The sequence below is a fragment of the Lampetra fluviatilis genome, chromosome 14, assembly GCF_964198595.1.
Source record: "Lampetra fluviatilis chromosome 14, kcLamFluv1.1, whole genome shotgun sequence".
NCBI lineage: Eukaryota > Metazoa > Chordata > Hyperoartia > Petromyzontiformes > Petromyzontidae > Lampetra > Lampetra fluviatilis.
In genome coordinates this window covers 5,496,702-5,518,234 of record NC_136288.1, presented here as the reverse complement: position 1 = coordinate 5,518,234, position 21,533 = coordinate 5,496,702, and the positions used below count along the sequence as shown (strand labels likewise).

Below are 21,533 nucleotides of genomic sequence, written 5' to 3'. Positions count from 1 at the left end.
GCGGGACACTGACGACCGTCCGGCGGTTCCGGCTGCTCCAGACGGCGCGGAACGGGCCTGAAAGGGCCGGCCCCGCCGCGGAGATCCGGCCGCCGGTGATCGGCAGCTGTCAGTTCCGAGACACCGGGGATTGTAGAGATGACTTGGGCTCTCGGTCGTCGTCCAGCCGAGCTCCCATGGCGCGCTGCCGCGGAGCGCGGCACCCGGACGCCACGTGGCCCCGGAGGCCGCAGTTATAGCACGTGACGAGGGTCGGAGTAGATCTTGGTTGCTCCGACTTTCGGCCCGATCGCAGAGGCGACCGGGCCCCCGGCCTCCAGTCCCCTGGTCGTCCCGTGGCGAACGCCTCCTCTCGTGGGCTGACGACTTGGGGTTCGGCGACCACCAAACCCGGGGCTGCGACGACAGCAGCGTTGCAACCAACGCCTTGCTTCCGTTGTAGGGCCTCGTGCGCTTGAATACTCGTGGCGACTCTCAAAGAAGAAATATCAATCTCGTCAGCTGTGTTGATAGGGACCCCCAGGTCCTGCGCCAACTTGAGCAGCTGCTCCAAAACCATCGCGTCTTGGCCCTCCTCGTCCATCCGAGGGAACGCAGCATCAGCAAGAGCCAGCAACGCCGTGCGATAGGCCAGCGCGGTCTCCGTGGCCGCTTTCCGTCTTGCGTAGAACTGATGGCGGCACGTAGAGGGAGGCCCGTAGACCCTGGCCAACAAACCCAGCGCATCCTTCAGCGTGGAGCGGTCCGACTTCCGTGCAGCCCTGAAGGCCGCGAGCGCATCGTCGTCCAGCATGGCGGGCAATGCCCGCAGCGCCGTAGCATCGGACCACGCTGACATCTCTTGATGCACCAAAAACCTTCGCTGAAATTGGCCCCAGTCTCCGCCTTCCGCCTTGAAGGCTGACAACGTGGGCAGGCGCTGCTGAAAAATGAAGTCATCCGCCTCGTGGTTCCTCTCCGCCTGTCCGTCGGTGTCTAAGATGGCGGCTCCAGCAGCAGACGTAAGATGGCGGACCCCCTCGCGCGCTGATGACGTCGATGCGCGCGCTTGGGAACCCACCACCACGTGGCGCTCGCCGTTCCCGCCAAAAGTAGGCCCAGGCGCAATGGCGGGAATCCCCCATTCGTTTTGGCGGGAATCTGCGGGGCGACCTTGTAAAATGTCCCCCACCGTCCCCGCTCCTCCCGACGAGCTGATCTCCGCCAAGATGGACGCGGCGGCGAGCAGCAGCTCCGCCAGTCGGGAGTGCGCCTCACGAAGCCCGGCGTCTGTCCCCGGTCGCTCGGCCGGCGCCGTCGACGGACCCTGCAGCGTGGGCAAGTCCTCTTCCTCACCCCCCGCCACCAGCGGCCCCGAGTCGTCCAGGTCTTCCTCGCGGTCAATCCCGTGGGTCCTACGGGTCTTCCTCGTCTCCATACTTGGAAGCCCGTTTCACTTCTGACGCCAGATGAAGTATTTGAAAATGACGGCAGGAAACTCCTTGACGGGAACACACTTCTTTTATTAAATCTTGACTTGTAACAATACAACGCGTGGCCTCTCTTCTTCACAATGCGCTTCTCTTGACTCTGGATTCTGTGCTGCCGGCTCTCTGTGCCTCGTGTAGACTCCGCGCCTCGGCTACACTCCTCTCTCGCCTCGTGTAGACTCTGCGCCTCTGCTACACTCTCCACTCGCCTCGTGTAGACTTTGCATCTCTCTCTCTGGCTACACCGTATGCATACTCGGCTCGTGTAGACCTTCCTCTCTCTCTGGCTACACCGTATGCATACTCGGCTCGTGTAGACCGTTCTCTCTCGCTGGCTACACACTATACATTACTCAGCTCGTGTAGACCGTTCTCTCTCGCTGGCTACACACTATACATTACTCAGCTCGTGTAGACCGTTCTCTCTCGCTGGCTACACACTATACATTACTCAGCTCGTGTAGACCGTTCTCTCTCGCTGGCTACACACTATACATTACTCAGCTCGTGTAGACCGTTCTCTCTCGCTGGCTACACACTATACATTACTCAGCTCGTGTAGACCGTTCTCTCTCGCTGGCTACACACTTATACCTTACTCTCCTCTACTCTCCATTACTCTCCATTACTCTCCTCTCCGGGCTCTATCTCTGCACCTTCGTCTTCATTCTTAGATGGTTCCACTTCTGCCCCTGCTCCTCTGTGCATCACCTTATATACCCCTTCTTCCCGGGAGACGGAGCGGATGCGGACCTCAACGTCGGCACCGCTCCTCAGTTACCCAATCCCCACGCGCTATCCCTACGATCCGGTTCCGCTCAGCGCGTGTTTCCACTCCCCGACCAATCACACCGCGCTGCTACCCGATCACTCCCTCTGGGCGCGTCACCGGCACACAGCCAATCAGCAGCACTACCCCCACCCGCGCACTGACGCCTGCTCCTCCCCGTCAGCGCGCGTCACCACACACACACCCGTACATACGCGCTGGCACACGACATATACACCCAGCGCGTATCACCACTACATATGTATCAAGTGTATATGTCTGTAATATAAATAATGATTTGTGGTCGTGGAGTATGGATATGGGTATGGATACTAGCAGACTTTGGCTTATTTCTCTACGTATAAATACTTGAGTGTATCAGCCTATGGGCTTTCTAAAAGAATGTCATCCGACAGCATTTGTTCAAATAAGAAAACCCTGGACCCACTCTCACCTTTTGGGTCTCATAAGCAAAGTCAGGTGTGTTATAATTGAATTTTTCAGATGTTATATCCTAGGACACTCCATCGTCAAGAAGGGCCCATGTTCCATACCGAACCAGTACCGTATTATATAACGTTGTGAAGCAACCATGTTCTTGCAGAGCCGAATTAAATGTACACGAATGTGCACGCTTCTCATCATATCACATGTTTTATATTGCAGGGGCCTGCCGGTGCCCCAGGTGCTCCTGGGAAAGATGGCATCAAAGGATATCCGGTAGAGGAATCTTGTCTCGAACGTCGACAACACATACCACAGAGCCGTCCACGGTTTTACAACTATGGCACAGCGATAGAGAGAAAAAAGGGTGCCACCCCATTTTTGAGTTGGCACCAAAGCATGGATGGCAGAGACTCTCGCAGTGTGACCCCCCCCACCCCTACCCAGTTATACCATGCATCTTTCAAGAGGAGCGCACACAACTGAGGAGCCCTGTTGTTTCTTCAAGGCCACGTTCTCTTAATGCCACGCTTCTCGGAGTATCTGTCATGGCCTGCAGCTCAGTATGCTCATGGATCAAAGACCTGCCCCCAAGTGTCGACCAAGCCTATCACTTGCATGCCTCAAAGAAAATCCTCCTGATGCAGCAACAGATCTCCGGTGTTTTCCTCCCCATTGAAAAGCCTCCTTAATTTCGTAACTATATCTGCGTGGAAGCCTGACTTTCGTCCATGCAGGTTTTATTGCACAGCTGAATGCCTGAGCCCGTGTGAGCTTGCTACAGAGCCATTACGTATGGATTCAGTAGCTTGATTTTCACTACCATCTGGAAATTGCATTACGAGGAGTGTAACCATTTGCTCTAATTGGGGCAGAAGAAGAGTTTGATGGCAGCATGGATGGATGCATATCTGCGTGTATGTAGACAACGAGTATCCAATTATAATGAAATAATGTCAGGGCAAGTGCTGTCAGCGAGCACTGAAGGTCAGTATGGTACAGATGTTGCCGGTTTGGCTACCATCATAATTGGCTACCTTTGTCTCCCCAATCCTAATATTAACCACTTGAGTCAACTTAGGCAGGGATTCGAGGTTTAGATTCCAATGTTTGTCATTGGAAGCTGAACCTGGAATATGATTTTAACCGGATGATAATGTAAATAATAAAGCGGTGCATTTAACATCTATGTCATTACTGTATAAGTGAATTATACCTTCATATGTGTGTGTATAGGCAATGCAACTCATACAACTTTGCATCTTTAAGGTACTCGTCATTGCAGTGTATACCCAGGAGTCTATCCTGGGTATACACGTTCCTTGCTCCGAAGGTAAAAAAGAAAATCGCGTGAAATTACCATCACGTGTCTCGCAGGTTCACTGACCTGACAAATTGCTCTGCCTCTTCAACAGGGTTACAAAGGCCACAAGGGTGAACCTGGAATGCCAGGCCCAATGGTAAGTGATGGCGATGATGGTGTTTTATTAGTCATTAAACCTAATGCTACACATTAGGGCCGTGTCGTAGTTCACAATAGGGTCCGCACGTTGCAGAGAGCACCAGGGAATCTGCTGACGCATGACCTCCCTGCATTCGATGAATTATGGAATGTAATTGGATATACTCCGCACATAAACCCTCACGTGTTGGCATTATGCAGCTTTTGTTGACCCTTAGTCCTCTACGGATACGCATGGACAGAGATCTCCCATTTACCTTTGCTGTATAGATCATCTGGTTAAGAGCTGTTAGTGAACGTCTGTTTAAGGCCAACACACAATGTTTTTTAAGGGGCAGTGTGGATTATATCAAGGTCTTGTGGCCACTACACTGGAGCAAAAACTCAACTGTCCCAGAGTGAATTTCAGATAATAACAGCCACTAATGTTGTGCGTGGCATGAATTGGATTTGGGTAACCGGGATTAGATTTAAATGTCAATGCCATATAGGAAAATCCACCCACTCTTTCGTATTATCACATTGGATTTTTAAAGAAAACATACCTGTAATGGTGTTACTGAAAGAAACTGTAGAAATATAACTTACATTTAAATACGTCAAAATGTTGGTTCCATAATAGACTTGGAACATTTACTTTTAATCTATAAAATAGATTATGTAGATTGGCAGAAACATTCAGCTAAATCTATGCAATCTAAATTACTGTCCATTGGAACCTCCTTTGCCAGTAGCAAAATATGAGAATTGTTTTTTTACCCTTTAATCTGGCAAAAAAACTGACACCTTTTTTATTTCTCGAAATTACTGTCGTTCATTAATAGTTGATTGGTCCACACCCGAGACAGCTTTCCTTAGAGCCTTGTCTCACATGGGTTGGACCAGATGACGCCAAAAGGCGCATTTTTTCAACTTCAAGGACAGTGCACATTATCATAGTTATGTTTTTTTGTTTGCATTATGACTGCAGGTATTGTGGTCTATGCAAACATGACTCCTTGTAAAAAAGGTGTCAGTTGTGTTGCCAGATAGAAGGATAAAAAAAACAATTATCATATTTTTTACTGGCAAATGAGGTTCCAATGGTGTAAAAACATGTAGCAAGTTGATGAACTGAAGGTGTTTTGTCCACGCAGGGACCTTCTGGAGTAAGGGGCATCACTGGCCGAGAAGGTCCTCCAGGGACAGATGTGAGTTTGGCAGCAACATTCATGTCCTGTGCTCGTGAACTGCATTACATCTCAGAACAAATGCGCGTTAAAGTCACTTGGAGGAAAATGTGTATGTATGTGTGTTGAACTTCTTTCGCACCGAAAGTAACCAACCATGCTCATCGGGGGTAGAGAAGTTTTAATGATTGCGATGTTATTTTAATTAAGAAAATGAGGTAATGCACGAATACAGCCCTGTTGTCAATCGGCTGCCCATACTTCGCCACGCTGATCAGTGCGGATTGGTGAAGGTGGGCAGCATATATGTAGGAGCATAGGCGTGCAGTACAACAAATGATGTTCTCTGCTGCCCATCACTTAGCTCCAAAAGCCCTGTGACAACCTGGCATGCATGGTGGTTACTCATCCAATAACTATTCGTGCTCAAGGTCTGCTTAATTTCCAGGATTCACGAGATAGGATGTATTCCGGGTGATTTGGAATTCGGAAAATGTGACTTAGTACAGGCAGTAAAAGCATGACTGGGATATACGCGAGTGAAAAACAGTGTGCTTGTGTGTATCACTACACACATTATTATTCACCCACAACATAGGGTAATATTAAATCGTAATGTATCTTAACACAATTATATTCATAAGTGTTATACAATTAAAAGCTTAAAACGTGTAACCCATTTTATTGATGGCATTTCTTTCCACTATGCTGAACATTTTTCTGTTAAAAAAAAAACTTTACTTTTTAAAACAGAAGCCACCAGAATGCATCCCATCTACACTCTACATCACACGTGAGAGGCAACGCGTTGATAATGAACAATTCAAGATCCCTGCACAGTCTGACAACATCAATTCTCCAAACCAATTGCACAGCTGCATGTGCTTGTAACTGGTTTAAAAGCATCTGCTTTAGAGCATTAATGTAACCATCCATCAAAACGTGTGAACAACATTGATGCTCATTCACAGGGGAGTGACTGCACCATGACAGATATACCATTTAATGTATCAACTTTGTTTTAACAAGGTCTTCTAAAGAGCAATTCTATCATGACCAATAGCCCTGTGGCCTGATATTAGAAATATTGGACTTTATTGGAAAGATAATCGTGCTCACGCATACTTATATTCTGCTGGTCACCTACCAAAAATTGCTTAAAGGCCTGTGACTGCTTAATGCCAACAGATGCATTTTTACTACCAACGCCGGTGGTAAAATGTATCACCTGTGCTCTATCCACTGCTGTATGAAGATCTCAAGTCATTGTCATCTCTAGCTCCTGCCCATGGGCTGATCTCATTAGTCCATTTCTAAGGTGGTCATCCTTCCGCGTGTGTTCCCTCTTTCAACTGCTACTCCGTCGTGAGTCTCAACCATCCAACCATCGACCCTTATAGTGATGTGTCCTGACCCCAAGCCCACTTGTTTTTCTTCAGGGTCGATATGATATTACCAAGTTGCATTTATTCTGTGATCAGTGTGTTCTCCTCGCTGTCTCTCAGTGTAAATCAAGGCGCGTACCTCTCCACGTTTCCATACATTGCGCACTCACTATTTTAATATGATCAAATTCAGTTTTTTTTTTCAAAAGCACTGCAATCTTCCCTTGCTTATGTGGTACAGTCGCCTCGCGTTTTACGCATGTTTACGTAATGCGATTTTGAAATAGCGTGTTAGATTAATTTACACGTATTTCTGTTGTGCACGCTCTATTTTTTTAAATAACGTGCCCCAACGTGTTGGCCATGGTGTACGGAACGCGCTGCGAGCTAATGGTTAGTCAGGAAGCAAACTACAGTAGCAATCCCTGAGGTGCAGTACAACAACCACAAGCGCGGGCAGCATCAGCATCTTCTTCTCGCACGCCATTGTGAAGATCTTGTCCGCGTGAACTTTGTCTTGTGCACACATTTGCCGAATAATGTCTGGTAAGCATAATTTTTTAAATATTTTTTTACTTTATTTTTTCTTTCTTTGAATAAGCTGTTACTATCTTTAATACATGTATGGTGGATTGTAAATATAATATATACTGTAACCAGTGAAATATGTAGACATAAGAATGAGGTTCGGGAGCGTGTTCTCCCTAACCCCAACAATTTCCTTTGTTTCTTATTGGAAAATTATGTTCAATTTATGCGATTTTGAGTGGTAGCCATACATAATTGTAGCTGCCCTCGGGATACATACCATGATGTGTTTTCCAGTTGTGTTCCACCAACAAATATCTGCATTTTTTGCAAAATTTTTACACGGTTTTAGCTTTTCTCCTATTCATCTTGACCCCAACTTTCAACAATTTCCTGTAATTAATTTACATTAGTTGTTGGTATAACTATTTAATGGGCAAATCCGAGATGGTGAATATTTTTTCCATCTAAATCTGTATCAATATTTATTCAATACATTATCAGAAGATATCTTATCATATCACTCTGGATAACTTGCGCAAAGTGCATATCTCCTTGCCTGACTCTTCTTATGATATATATTGGTAATTTATGTATGCATTGTTAGTGCCGCTCTCATGAAATCATGAGACTTCTACACAACCGACCAATGTGCTTGTCAGGAGAAGCAAACCATCGGTCATGTCCTGTGATGCCCTGCAGCACCACAATGCACTCTTCAAGATTCGGCAATGCCAACACCAGAAGCGGTGGCCTGTGCAGAATATTGGGCAAATACCATAGAGGTTGGACAGGAGACGCGACAAAGAAGATGTGTAGCTGTTATATGCTTGTAGATGGTTTTGATAATCTTGAAATATGTTTTTTTTATTTAGTCATTGATTTGTGAGAACTTGGATGACTATATCAATGTCCGCTGAGTCAAATGCGTTATCATAACTGACAAATACTAGGCACAATGGAAGTTTATATCTGTTCACTTTTCTAAATCCAGCTTTCTCATGTGGTTTCTTGACCACTAAATGGTTAATTAGTCTGTTCCCAATGATCTTCATGAAGAAGCCATATCCTTGTGATACGAGGTTTATGAAGTGGACCCAATATATGAAGAAATAAACGAACTTCTGAGTTTCGGAAAAAAACATTATGCCAATAGGACAATCAGAATAACATCAGGGGAAATACAAATAAGAAACGTACATTTTAAGTGCTCAGTCTGGAATGCAATCAGATGAGGGTTCCAGACACAATGTTAATTTTATATTTACAGCAGGAGCTTTGAAATCTAACCCTGCTGCAGATGGACATTCCTTTGACAACAAAATGGCACCAATTATTTTTTTTCCCATCGAACTACAAAATGGCAGGAGTGGAGACACCAGGTGTATAATTTGTCTCATATATCATTTTATGTCTAAGCCAATGATATTGATTTATATTTTGTTCTTTTCACCACAGGGACGACCAGGGCCCCCTGGGCCACAGGGACCTTCAGGCACAAGAGGGGAGACGGTAATGGATTTAATAACGTTCAAGTGCAAGAGGAGGCCAAAGTGACACAGGTGGCCATTACCCATGCTATAGCGCTGAGGCAGTGCCATCAAATACCTGGGTTTTAATCCAGGTTTCAGCTACCAGTGTGAGCTAAAAAAAAACAGGTTCTGAAATCCTGGGATAGTTGATATTCTCAGCCTGGTCACCAATTACTGTGAGGAAAAAAAATACCCATTACATTAAATCAATTTGACATATTTCAGCCCCGAGCGATACAGATCTAAAAATATATTGGATGATTGACAGGAAAAAGGCCACGCTTCAGTGAGCATAAAGGAGCACCGGTCTAGTGTTAGAAAGGCCTCTTGAAGTGACTCCAGACATAGTTCTGTGGTGTCATTTTCTGGGGGCCATTATCTGACATGATGTGAGGGATAGGCTCTGCTGAATGTGAGATTTGCAGAAGGCTGTTTATTCCCTTCCATTACGTGGTTCTGGGACATAATTAGACTATTGATTTTGCATTATGATTTTGTTTAAATTAGTTAATTATTGTTGTTATTTTCTGATTTAATTATATAAACTGGAAGACTGAAATGTGCACGATATATATTGTGTGTGTTAGAATATGCAATGCATATGTGCATATACTCAAAACTTTATTGAAAGATTATAACATAATTCTTTTTTATTGACCATATAAAAACACATCTAATTTTTCTATAGAGTGATAGATCAAGACCTCCCCATGCTGTGGTGTTTATGGTGTACCATAAAAATCCCATCATCTTAGCTGGTACCAATTTCTGGTCTTGCCCATCGCCTGACTGTAATGTTGTAAGAATTGATGGTGCTAAACGTTTTGGAAAAATGTTTGATTAATTGTGTTTTCTTTCTTATACACAGGGTCCTGTTGGTCCATCTGGAAGTAATGGGTCACCTGGGCCATCTGGGGAACCTGTAAGTGGAGGACACTTAATTTCACATGCCCTTTGAAAATTGTGCTTCCGGCATCAGTTTCTGCACAGCGAAGAGCATTTCCAAAACAGGAAGTCTCCTTTATCTGTGGGGTTCTTTTTGCCAATGTCAAGATATTGAATGGCTTTACCCTTTAAGTTATGATTACAAATGTTAAGGTGACTACGACGCATTCTGGCAGGGGACAGTACTATTCTAAAATCCACAGTGCATCTTTGGGTGTCTGTTCAATGAACCTACCTTTGAACATTTTATAACCTGCTGTGCCACAGTTGGATATTGCACATACAGTATGGTCATCTTGTTGTATAGGCATTAAAATCCTACAAATATTATCTTATATAATACCCTCTTAGCACGAACAATCGTAGTGTTTGTGAGCACATATTAAGGTGAGTATAGCAGAGGGCAGAAAGACAAGCAAGGCCACCAGCAGTAATGGTGCCTGTTTCAAGCCTCATTTGTATCCTCCCCATAGAGGTTGGTTCATTTTATGCGGAGGCTCTCACAACAAATATTATGATTTGTAATTGTGTTTTTTGCGTTAGATCGTCGTGTAGGTATAATGTCAATGTTTCAACTACAACCCTCCACCACTCGAAAGCAAGCTTAATGTTGCCAATTTGGTACCACGTTTTACTGGCGATTACATCGAGGGTTCTCGGGTGTTAACAAAAGCTACGCTCTCCTGCGATAGCTTGGTTTTTTCAGGTGTTGGAGGGTTATAGTTTAGATTTCACATTATACCTACATGATCTAACCAAAAAGAAACTAATTATGAATCAGCCACATTTGTGTCCTGATACTCATGCAAAAAAGTAATATATGGAGTTGTTAAGGCTGAGTTGACATTGCGGTGGACCAGGCCATTTGAAAGAAAGCTCGTTTCTAACGATGTTTTGCAAAGGTTTGAATCAATCATGGTTTTCTTTCCTAAAGAGGGAAAATATGTATATATATACCAGCCGGTGTTTCCGGCACTGTTTCTTCTTCATAGCAGAGACATATTTGCCATTAGTGTGCTGTGAAGAATGCTAATTTGTCAAAATGTCGCCTGTTATATAAAATGGCATCATTTGTACTTGTGCACCACTGCCAATGCAGTATCACAAAACATGTTTTGTTAGTTTTATGGAATTTCACTAATCACTATGCCACCAAACCCAATGAAGTAAAATCTCTTAATGCCCAACATGGTTTAACCAGAATTCAGAGTATAATGAATGTATTAGAATTGTTTTAATATTCTCATTATTCCCCCTACACAGACGTCGTCCCACCTATACACAAGATAACATCATTGCAGATTTCTTGTCGAGATTTCTGCATTTTGCTTCGTCAATGCAGGGTGGAAAAGGTGAAAAGGGATCATCAGGTGACATTGGATTCCCTGGTCCCAGAGGAAGACCTGGAGAACCGGTGAGTAACTGAGACACTCACTCACCACCACTCACAGAGGACACTCACCACAGTAACTTTCTCACCTGCCTTTAAAGGACATCTGTGAAAAAGAGCTTCATTGATCGTGGGATTTCTCCAGGATATATAAAGATTCTGATTCTGAGAGTAAATTCACTTTGCACTGTACGAACATAGACACAGTGGACCTTATAGTAATAGGTTTTTACCCTTTCAACTGGTACAAAACTGACACCTTTATACAAGGCATCATGTTTGCAATAACCACAACACAAGCAGTAAAAATGCAAACAAAAATAAACAACTCTGATGATGATAATGATATGCACTGTCCTTGAAGTTGATTGGTCCACATCTGAGACAGCTTTTTTTAGAGCCTAGTCTCCATTGGTGTTGGACCAGATGACGCCAAAAGGGTAAAAACCTATTACTATATTTTGCCACTGGTAAAGGAGGTCTCATAGTGTACAGTGGACCTTACTCTAAAGAACACATTCACGTAAAGATGCACACATTTCCAAAATAATCTTCACAAAATGTATTTTGCTAATAATGCTGTGGTGTTTTCTTACAGGGCCCTGGTGGCTTTGATGGTCAAGCAGGAAAAGATGTAAGATCAATTGTGCTTTGCTGTCAATTCAATGAACATATTTTTGTGTTGATTTTGAAATGTCATATTAAAGAGCTTTTAAAAAAAAATGTATTAAAAATTTTTACCAAGGTAACATTTAGCAAATTAATCTCCATGCCAAAGATGTAATACTTAAAATAAATACCCTATATTATGACAATATCCCTCATGTGTGTTTTAAAGTTGTGATGATGGTCATAGCCTGATCTATGTTTAAGCTGCTGAATGATATCATGGGCAGTGCATTTTACTCAGAGTTACTCTATGGTGGAGTCCACATTTCAGTTCCTGCCATTCTCAAAACATTCATTTTGTGCAGTTGACATCTACTACTGCTAGGTCTTTAAAGATATATTAAATGCATCACCTGAAAAAATAGGTCAACTATAGCCCAAATTTCAAATGCGAATACAACCCACAAAAACACGTCACAGTACATAAATTGTAGCTGTCTCGATATAACGTGGTATTTACATTTACCCAAATCTTTCTCACAAGAGGTAATGTATTTGATAAGGCTGTCAAATATTATTTTTAAAACACCTGTTATTATCATATTACAACCGCATTGGCATTTACAATTTGTAGGCCATGTGTGCCAGTGAGCCGGTACAAAATGGGAAAAAAAAATGACTCGCAAATTACCTAATTGGGTGCCGCTTCATAGCAGCATCGCCCCCCTCCTGTGAGACAGCTGCAAACTATCATCGTCTCTGCGACATAACGCCCCCCCCTCCCCCCCGTAATAACCGTGCGCCAGAAGAATGGCACAGAGAGCAAGTGTGCTCGTGATTTCTATTGTAATAACAAACTCGACAAATGATGTGTGTTTGATTATTAAAAATGCGTTGTATTCTAATCGCGACATTATTTTCGCAACCTCTCATGTGATATTGATGTCATGATTTTTTTTTTCACGTGTATTGGAAATTGCGCACACTTTTTTGTTGCGTTTATTTTTATGTTATATTCCCGTTTGTGTTTTTTATTAGGGTTCACCAGGAAAGTCTGGTGAAAAGGGGCCTAAAGGAGACCAGGTCAGTATCACCTGATTGACACAATGCACGTGGTGTTGTTATGCGCTATATATGTTACGAAACACAGCATCTCACGCTTACCTGTAAGAGGCACTCGCATTCTATTCATTTCACATCCAACTGCAACATTTGATCGGGGGTGGATGGGGGTTCACAATCAAATGTTCATTTTCTCTAATTTCATTCCTCGGGATGTTCAGCCATAACCTTAATACATACTTTGCATTGGCAATGACTCATGATACCCCTAGAAAACACACACAATATGAGGAGATACTGTGTCCAACATTGACACAGGTCAGGTGAAAGAACCCATTGCTGTAGTGGCTCTCACATGCTGCCTTACAGCCTTACGAGTTAGCCTTACACACAACGAGTACAGAAACTCTGCCTACATAGTGCCCAGGTTACGGTGTGTGATGCTGCCACCATGGCGTCATGGTTAATACCATTGGACGTGCAATCTAGAGGTCGCCGGTTCGATCTCCTGGCGCTTCACTTTAAACAATGGGACACGTTTCTTAAACTATGCTCACCCAACAGCATATATGGATACACCGCAGTGACTAATTTGGAAGATCATTTGTAGTGGGGTAAAGCCTGGGTAGTGACACTTCTTCGAAGATGTCTGGCCAGCATGGAAGAGTAGGCCAAAACATCATCCGCAGGGCCTTTTTATAGCTATCTCTAGTGGAGCCCCCTATACCAGCAGTGGCGTGAGCAAGAAATGACAGGGTTACACCTTTCCATTTGACCGTTTTGCAAACGTGTGGTTACGCTCATGTGGTTACGTGCGTGAATGAGCTTGCTTTGTGTGCATTTCAATTGTGCAGGGTGAACAAGGCGTGGCAGGAGCAAAGGGCACATCTGGAGAAAGGGGATTGCCCGGACCGCCTGGGAATTCTGGTTGGAAGGGCTTTGAGGGCATGAGCGGACCCAGGGGACTTCCAGGAGAAAGAGGATTTCCAGGACCAGCAGGGACCGCAGGGACACCAGGCAGCCCTGGACCACAGGTGCTGCCTTAGTTGTTTCCCTCGCAGTGGTAGAACACTCCGTGACTTCATTTTGCAATATGTGTGCCAATTTTAACGTGTATTATTTAACATGTCATCATCGTCATCATCAGCCTTTGTCAATGTCTTACCATATGTGGAGTGAGTGAACAAGTGCTGCCCTCCTACTGTGTGGGCCAGAGGTCACTTAAAGGGATCTCATAAAGTGGCTCTGTGATATCTACTTGCATTCGCCACTCTCTAGCAAGAAGAGTTGCATTGCTGACCTCGAAATCCAAATGGAAACTTGATCTCATGATGTGACACGTAACAAGATCAGCATAAAATTATGGATAAACAAATATGAGTAAAACTTTGGCATTTGTTATAATTGTCAATAAGATATACATGTGATTTTTATGATCTTTGTAGCATTCTGTTTTTTCACGTGTTAATTAAACTTTTCAAACACCAATACATGTTAGACCACTTGACATTGCAAATCATCCGTATCATTCATCATGAGCATCCATATCCTCTCTCTATTACACCTCCGATTAGCGCAGTTGGCTATGTATGGTGCGAAAGGAGTTCAACAGGCATACGCAAAATAATACGTTACGAAAAAGCATTCAAAAAAATGTCCTAAACGTTTGATATACATTGTTTTATACGTCGAATTTAAAATGTGGCTATGTTCAGGTATAAAATTGGGTGACGTAAATTATGCATTACCTGTAAATGGATACGAATTATTCACGGATTCTGTATCATTCAAACGTGATTGACATGTTCATCATTGGGTTCCCCTGCCCCCCCTTCCTCCCCCGCTTCTCAACTATGATCTTTGCCAGGGTGAAGCTCCATCGTTTGATGAAATAAAGAGATTCATTGTGGATGAAATTGCAAGGCAGCTTGACGGTAGGTTTTTCTGCCGGAGAATTATAGACACTCCGACCCTCGTGAGACCTGATGTTACTGTTATTACAATTTTTGATTTTCATTCACATTAACTATCTGTCCAGTAGTTTCTCCTAAAAAATATAAATGGCACCCATTAAAAGTCTGGCTTCATACTTTAAAAAAACTATGCAATAATCGTACACTCTAAATATGCACGACAGATGAAACGCTGAGGGGAACTGATTGAACTTGAACAAATGAATTGCTGCGATGATTTTGCTACTTTTTAGAATTGCGTCTATTTAAGTAGTGGTGTTGTTTCACTTGTGGCATTTGATAAATAAATATGGCAAAGGCAATCATCGTAATGCTGAAACACATCATCATAAGAGACGAGCATGTTTATCATATAACGTGAAGGGTTTTATATGGTTATTCTCACCAAAATGGATGGATTTTTAACAATTGTTTAGATACCTGTCAAGTTTTAAGTGCCTGCCAACTCAACACACAGTGGGTAGCTAACATAACCGTGAACACTTTATGACAAATATCCTAGACTGAGAAGGAGTGCACATTTTTAACACAAAAGACTATGCAATATAACAGTTCATCTTTTCAGAACCGCAACTATGAACAGAATAAAAACATCGGATATTTCACATGTAATGTGTTCATTTTGCAGTCAACCTATTTAAGTGTGGGAATGTTCAGGTCTCACACCATGCTTAACTTTATTGAAAATGTGGCCAATTGGGGGTCTTATTAAAATATTGCAAAAATAGTTCATGACACAGCTGCAAATAACGTCAAATAAGACAAAATTACTAACATTGTCGCATTACACCCTTGCAGTTATGTAACATTCAACGTTATTCAATGCTTAAAAGAGTACACGGCGTGTGTGGTTTGTCTTTCTCATCCGCCATGCCCTTTCTGATCCTCCTAAAGGAGTGAAATGTTGAATCGTGAGGTGAATGGGTGGCTCGTGGGTCAGAGTACTGCAGCCAGGACTGCTGAGAACATGGGTTTGATGGGTTTTAGTTATTGCTGTAGCAGAAATCGTTCTGTAATAGCATCGTTGCCACAGGATGTTCTGTAAGAATGTGCTGCCTGAGTGCTCCAAATGGACAGACACGTCATCTTATGGCATGATGCTGATGGGAGAACTGAAATAAACCTTGGAGAGAGAAAAATAACACCTGTTAACTCTCAGAGGAAGAGCTTTATCAACATTTGAGCGTTTATAAAAGCCATACATTACAACCATCTATCAAAAAAATCATGAGCCTCCCTCTATATCTAACCAGCCCATTAATGTTTCACCGGACCAATAGGTTATACATCATTTTAAACCGAGAAATAATTTGGGATCCGGTTCCCTTCATTGTTAATCACCCACTTGTAGTGGACACCAATCCTCTGAGTTGATATTACATCAGAGCACCTCCCAAAACCAAACTTCCCTCCTTGCCCCACCCCCCGTGATTCGCTTTGGATCCTGCCTAAGTCACAAGTGCCTAAGAGACAGGAGCTCCACTTACGATCGGGTTGGTGAACTTTATGATATCTACAATATACCCTTGCCTTCAACTTCAACATTGATACCACCTTGTGATGTCACCATTGTGCTGTGTATGCTAATCAAGATTATAATTAAATAACACCACATTACACGCGCAACACTTTGTTTCAGCCCACGTTGTACTTGTGAAACGATCGCTAAACAGACCACACCACACGGTCTCCTGAGTGGTGGTGTCCACTTGTCATCCAAGGGAGTCTAAGTCTCCGTGTGTCCCTACCGTCAGGCCGGCTAAACCAGCTGCTGGCTCGCATTCCCGCACCGCCCGTCGTGGCTCCATCTCCGGGGAGACCCGGACCCCCGGGTTCCCCTGGCAAGGATGGCAACGCAGGCCGGCCAGGACCTCCCGGCATGCCCGGCCCTCAGGGCCCCTTTGGCAGAGAGGGGCGGCCAGGCCCTCCTGGACACAAAGGTATACATTATGTGTGTGCCTGTGTTGAACTTATTTCGCACCGTCCGTAGCCAACCGCGCTAATTGGAGGTGCGGCGGAAGGACAAGAAACTAAACACAAAAAGCAGTTCTCAAGAAGTGAGTTTTCAATCTCGTTTTTAAAGGGCATAGCTTCAGTGGCTTCCTCATATCGGAAGGAAGAGCGTTCCAGATGGCCCGCAGAAGTTCATCTGAAAGCGCGTGATGCAGTGACCGTCTTTGTTTGATGGCTAGCCAGGATGACCAGAGTTTGCATGATGGTTTATACTCCTTAACGAGATCAGCAAGGTATGATGGTTCATTTGTGGCAGGTACTTTGTGTGGAATGAGTATGACCTTATTATCATGAGTTTCCCCCCACCTGCGTTGCACATCATCAAGTGACCCCTTTATTGAGGCTCTGCACAGTCTATAACCCGACTGGCACCAGCCTGCATAGAAGGCAATTGGGCTGCGCCTCACTGCGTTCGAGTATCACACGGCAGCTGTGGCTATCTCCTTCACAAAGGGATGATGAGAGAGCCACCCTTTTGTGAATCTGGTGAAGTGCACACTGCTATTCACGTAAATCGACTGCTGTCCTTTATACACAAACATAGGAGGTACGAACGCTATATATTTAGCAAGTTCTGAAGCAATCGAATGGATTTATCAAACTCAACACACAGCGATCATGTTTTGTGTCAGTTGCTTTTCAATTTCCATTTGAATTAAGAAAGATGGGCTAAGTGTCCAATTAAATATCAAATCAAATTAGTTATTATGCACATCCAATTTTTTTGTCAAAGCACATAAGGACATTGTAATTTGGAAGCGGAAGCTGCACTGATGATGATAATTAACATGAGGCTTAAGGTTATGGCACAGGGAGTATGATCTCAGAGTGACTTGCGTGGGTTTCTGCATCTTGAGCATATGTGCATCTACGCACAGTGGTGGTGTCAGCCTCTAAATGTTGGCGAGTGGTAGTGCAGTCGCTGCTTGTTGTGAAGGTTCCCGGTTGGAGACCAACGATGTGACGCTCTTCAAAAATGATTAGACCGCACGCGTGTGTGCGTGTGTGCGTGTGTTTGTTGGGGAGCGGTAGTGTAGCGGTTAGTGCGCTGCGCTACGAAACTGGCGACCCGGGTTCGATTCTTGCTCACGACCAACACCAGTGACGATTATCTGAACCGGTCCTGGGCCTCCCCTAGGTCGACTCAGCCTCAAATGAGTACCCATTGCGATGTGTAAACATCGCCACTGGGGAGACAAAGGCGGCCGGGCGTGGTGTTGGTCACCCACCCCCTCGTCTGCCATGCCGGCCTTTGTAGGTGCTCACTAACAGCACTTGCCCCTACAGTCTGTTAAGGCTATACGGGGGATCTTTGTCTTTTTTGTGTGTGTGCGTGTCCAAGTTTGGCCAATTTGGTAAAGCAACTTCAAACATGCGCCCTGCTGTAAAACTATTGCAGATTGTCATTTGGCTGTGAAACACAATGCCTTTTTCGTATACTTTGCGTGATGAGAATGGCATTAATCCCAAATGTAATCGTGATTTGTATGTATTTTTAATTTCTTTCACGTCATACGTAGCCAACCATGCTTATCGGAGGTGCAAAGTACAAAATGCCATGCACAATGAAACAAAAATCGTATCTCCAACAGGTGAACCAGGTACGAATGGAGAAAGGGGGTCACCTGGACAGAGCATCATTGGAGAACCGGGCCCTGCTGGCCCACCTGGTAAGGCAGAAGTGGAATTAGTTAATCATATGAGATGTTACTGTTGAAACAGAAGCATATCAAGGGTATTATTAATTCAGTAATACATTAATAATATTACATGCAACATTACTGCATCTGCGTGTGTTTGCCAATTCATCTTACAATGGTAATATGCTGTTCACGCTTTCAATCGGTACACTTTTGGCATACTTCGATGTTGGATTCCCATGTGATGGTGGGTGCTAGTGGTGGTAGTACACGTCTGTGCCGGCATCAAAGTGGTGGTGCAGCGGTTCCCGCACTGCGCTATAAACCCGGTGCCAGTAGCTCAATTCCCACTCATGGCTAACACCAGTGACGATTCTCTGAACCGATTGTTGGCCTTCCCTAGGTCGACTCAGCCTCAAATGATGACCTGGACCTGGTGTGGTTAAAATATTGCGAATAGGTAAATAAAGACAGTCAGGGGTGGTGCTGGCCACCCACCCCCTTGTGTACCGTGCTGGCCTTTATATGTGACCACTAAAAGCAGTTGCCCTAACAGTCTGTTGAAGGATATTTGGAGGATATTTGTCTTTGTTTGGTGTTGCTGATGGTGGTGATGTTGTTGGTAATGGCAATGGTGGTGATGGTGATGTGTTGCTGGTGGTGGTGATGATGGCGATGGTGCCGGTGGTAAATGAGCAACACACACATGTTGAGAATGTATATTTTCTATGGGGCCAGCGGGTGTGTACTCACGTCTGGTGTCTCTGCCTTATAATTTCAGGTCCAGCAGGGCCTCCAGGCTACGGAAAAAGTGGAGAGCCGGGCTCCATGGGGCCTCAAGGCAACCCGGGGGTCCCTGGGGCGACAGGTTCTAAAGGGCCCTCTGGCCGCGACGGGCAGTGCGCCCCTCACCAATGCTTCCACCACGGGGGCCACGTGGACATGGGCATGTCTCAGAAGAACGTGAAGGGACCTTGAGCTCGGTCGAATGGGACCGCGGCGTCATCAGCAGAGCAAGGAACATAGGCGAAGGCCACACTTTCAGGCCAGGGGTTGAGTTAGCAGGGCACGCTGTCGACAGATTTCATGACAGCTTCATAGTACCCCTTCAGTTGTTATCAGTTGTAGTGTGGCAATCATTTTAAGTTCAGTTTATGCTTAGATCATTTTTTTCAATATATAGAAATGATACACTTACTATCCATAATATTAAAGCTGCCTCTTCTTGAACCAAGAAGATGAATCCCTGCAGTCACGAAAGCTTTAAATCGAAAATTAAAGCTGCCTTTTTACTTGGATAAAATATGTAATACGTTCACGTAATTCTCTCAGTGGCTTTTCATCAGAGCAGAGAGAGATAGGGTTTATAGAAGATTGTGACTTGCGCTGGAGAAAGCATTTCTTTATAGTTGGTGTGGGAAAAACTTAATCATCGTTAGAGGCAAGATTTTACAATATCATTTTTTTTCTAAAACTAATGTGCATTACATTATCCCGCCTAAGAGTAAAGTACTATGATGTGAGTATGACAAAGAATAAGGCAGACATGATGTTCAACATGAATATACATGTTCAATCACTGCTCATCTAACATTTATTGGGAAAATGCTACTAAAATAACGCACTATAGTCTTTGACTGGAGACCTTTTTCAAAGTGAATTAATGGTGTGCTAGCCCAGTCTTGAAAGAAAAAATCCATGTTCCTGGGTGCCTGGGTCGTTTACACCAGACCACACATTGATTTTAGTGGTCTCTTTGTTTCCCCTGTACAGTAGTTAAGACATCATATCAACTATCCCATGCTTAACCACTTGCACCAGAGCCTGTACAAATATGTAGGTCCGAAGGGAGTTTCTGTGCGGAGTTTATTCGGGGATGTCACCGTGTGTAGGCAAGATTTAAGATATCACTTTTCAACTTGGTATGTGTATCTCCGCAGCCATTCACTAAAAGTGGCCGTTGACTATCTGATAGAGATGAAGCAAGTGAAGTGGGCAGTTCATACAAATGGTAATATTGTTGGATTATATTATAACAAGAACATTCTAAAAAAATTACTTAATTGACATTTATTTTAAATCTGTACCTTTTCATCTTCAGTATAGATTAAAAATGTTAAAATAATTATTGGTAGGGTTTACGATAAAGACAAATAATGCCATAACAGCACATGGAACCAATATCGATGGCTATCTCTGGACGCATGCTCGCCATTACTTAAGTAGGTCTGAAAATGTGTTATCGCGAACTCTTATGACTCCAGTCCATCATAGAACACATCACAATGTCACACGCTCAACAGCACCTACTTTTGTGTCCTGATAAGTCAAGCTCTTGAGTTGAAGGAGAGAGTGCATTAACTTTACCAAAGGTGTCCCCTCAAGTGAGCAGTAGTCATTTTGGCTTTGTTCAAACATACATACAACACATTCCTTCATATGTTTTATATTCAGTATTTTTATATATATATTCTGATACTTTAACATTTCTAGTAGACCACTTTGTATGTTATAGGCCTCGTAAGGGAATGTCTGATAAACGCATTTTTTTTACAATTGTGTCCATGGATTAAGTTAGCATTTAACAACGGTAGTGATTTAAAAAGCATTTGACTCTATACTTATGTTGTGGCAATACTATCGAGCATTATGTTTAAAAAAAAAAACAAGAGCAGGGAATAATGTAAATATAACAAATATCTACGAAATACGATTTAACATGCTTGTTAAGCTTTTGATTTTAACCCATTTGGCAGTTGCTCACATTAGTCTGAATTACATAGATATAAACAGCGCTTCCTAAAATCGTCACGCTTATTATATTTTAATGGGGTTTGTTGTCATCGTCATCATCGTTATTCAATCCTGCACAAGAGGCAGACTGAGACACCGTGGTAAGCGTTGTACCTTGAGCCCCCCGTTGTGCAACGCATTTTCATTCCGTGCAGAAATACACCACAGCGAATGTGCAATTGCTGAACGAATGGCCGCAGTGCCCTGCGTACGGTGACCACCTTTACATTGTGAAACAATATTATTTCATTCACGGTTTTAGCATTACATGTCCGCTTTGGTGCTTTCTAATATAAACTTCGATGGCAAATGAAACGTGTGCTAACAATTGTTGTCTTGGGTTATATTTG

General features: G+C 43.7%; 1 protein-coding gene across 1 annotated transcript in view; it reads left to right on the top strand.

The window, feature by feature from the left end:
- Positions 1-20,028, top strand: part of LOC144935838 (uncharacterized) — a 54,039-nt gene extending 34,011 nt beyond the window's left edge. The window contains exons 25-37 of the mRNA XM_078862635.1: positions 2,905-2,958; positions 4,098-4,142; positions 5,281-5,334; positions 8,685-8,738; positions 9,627-9,680; positions 11,046-11,117; positions 11,692-11,727; positions 12,741-12,785; positions 13,619-13,798; positions 14,632-14,698; positions 16,492-16,677; positions 18,343-18,420; positions 19,172-20,028. Of these exons, the coding sequence (XP_078718761.1) occupies positions 2,905-2,958; positions 4,098-4,142; positions 5,281-5,334; positions 8,685-8,738; positions 9,627-9,680; positions 11,046-11,117; positions 11,692-11,727; positions 12,741-12,785; positions 13,619-13,798; positions 14,632-14,698; positions 16,492-16,677; positions 18,343-18,420; positions 19,172-19,368 (1,122 nt within the window). The 3' untranslated portion in view covers positions 19,369-20,028. The remainder of the gene's footprint in view (positions 1-2,904; positions 2,959-4,097; positions 4,143-5,280; positions 5,335-8,684; positions 8,739-9,626; positions 9,681-11,045; positions 11,118-11,691; positions 11,728-12,740; positions 12,786-13,618; positions 13,799-14,631; positions 14,699-16,491; positions 16,678-18,342; positions 18,421-19,171) is intronic.
- The last annotated feature ends 1,505 nt before the right edge of the window (positions 20,029-21,533 follow it).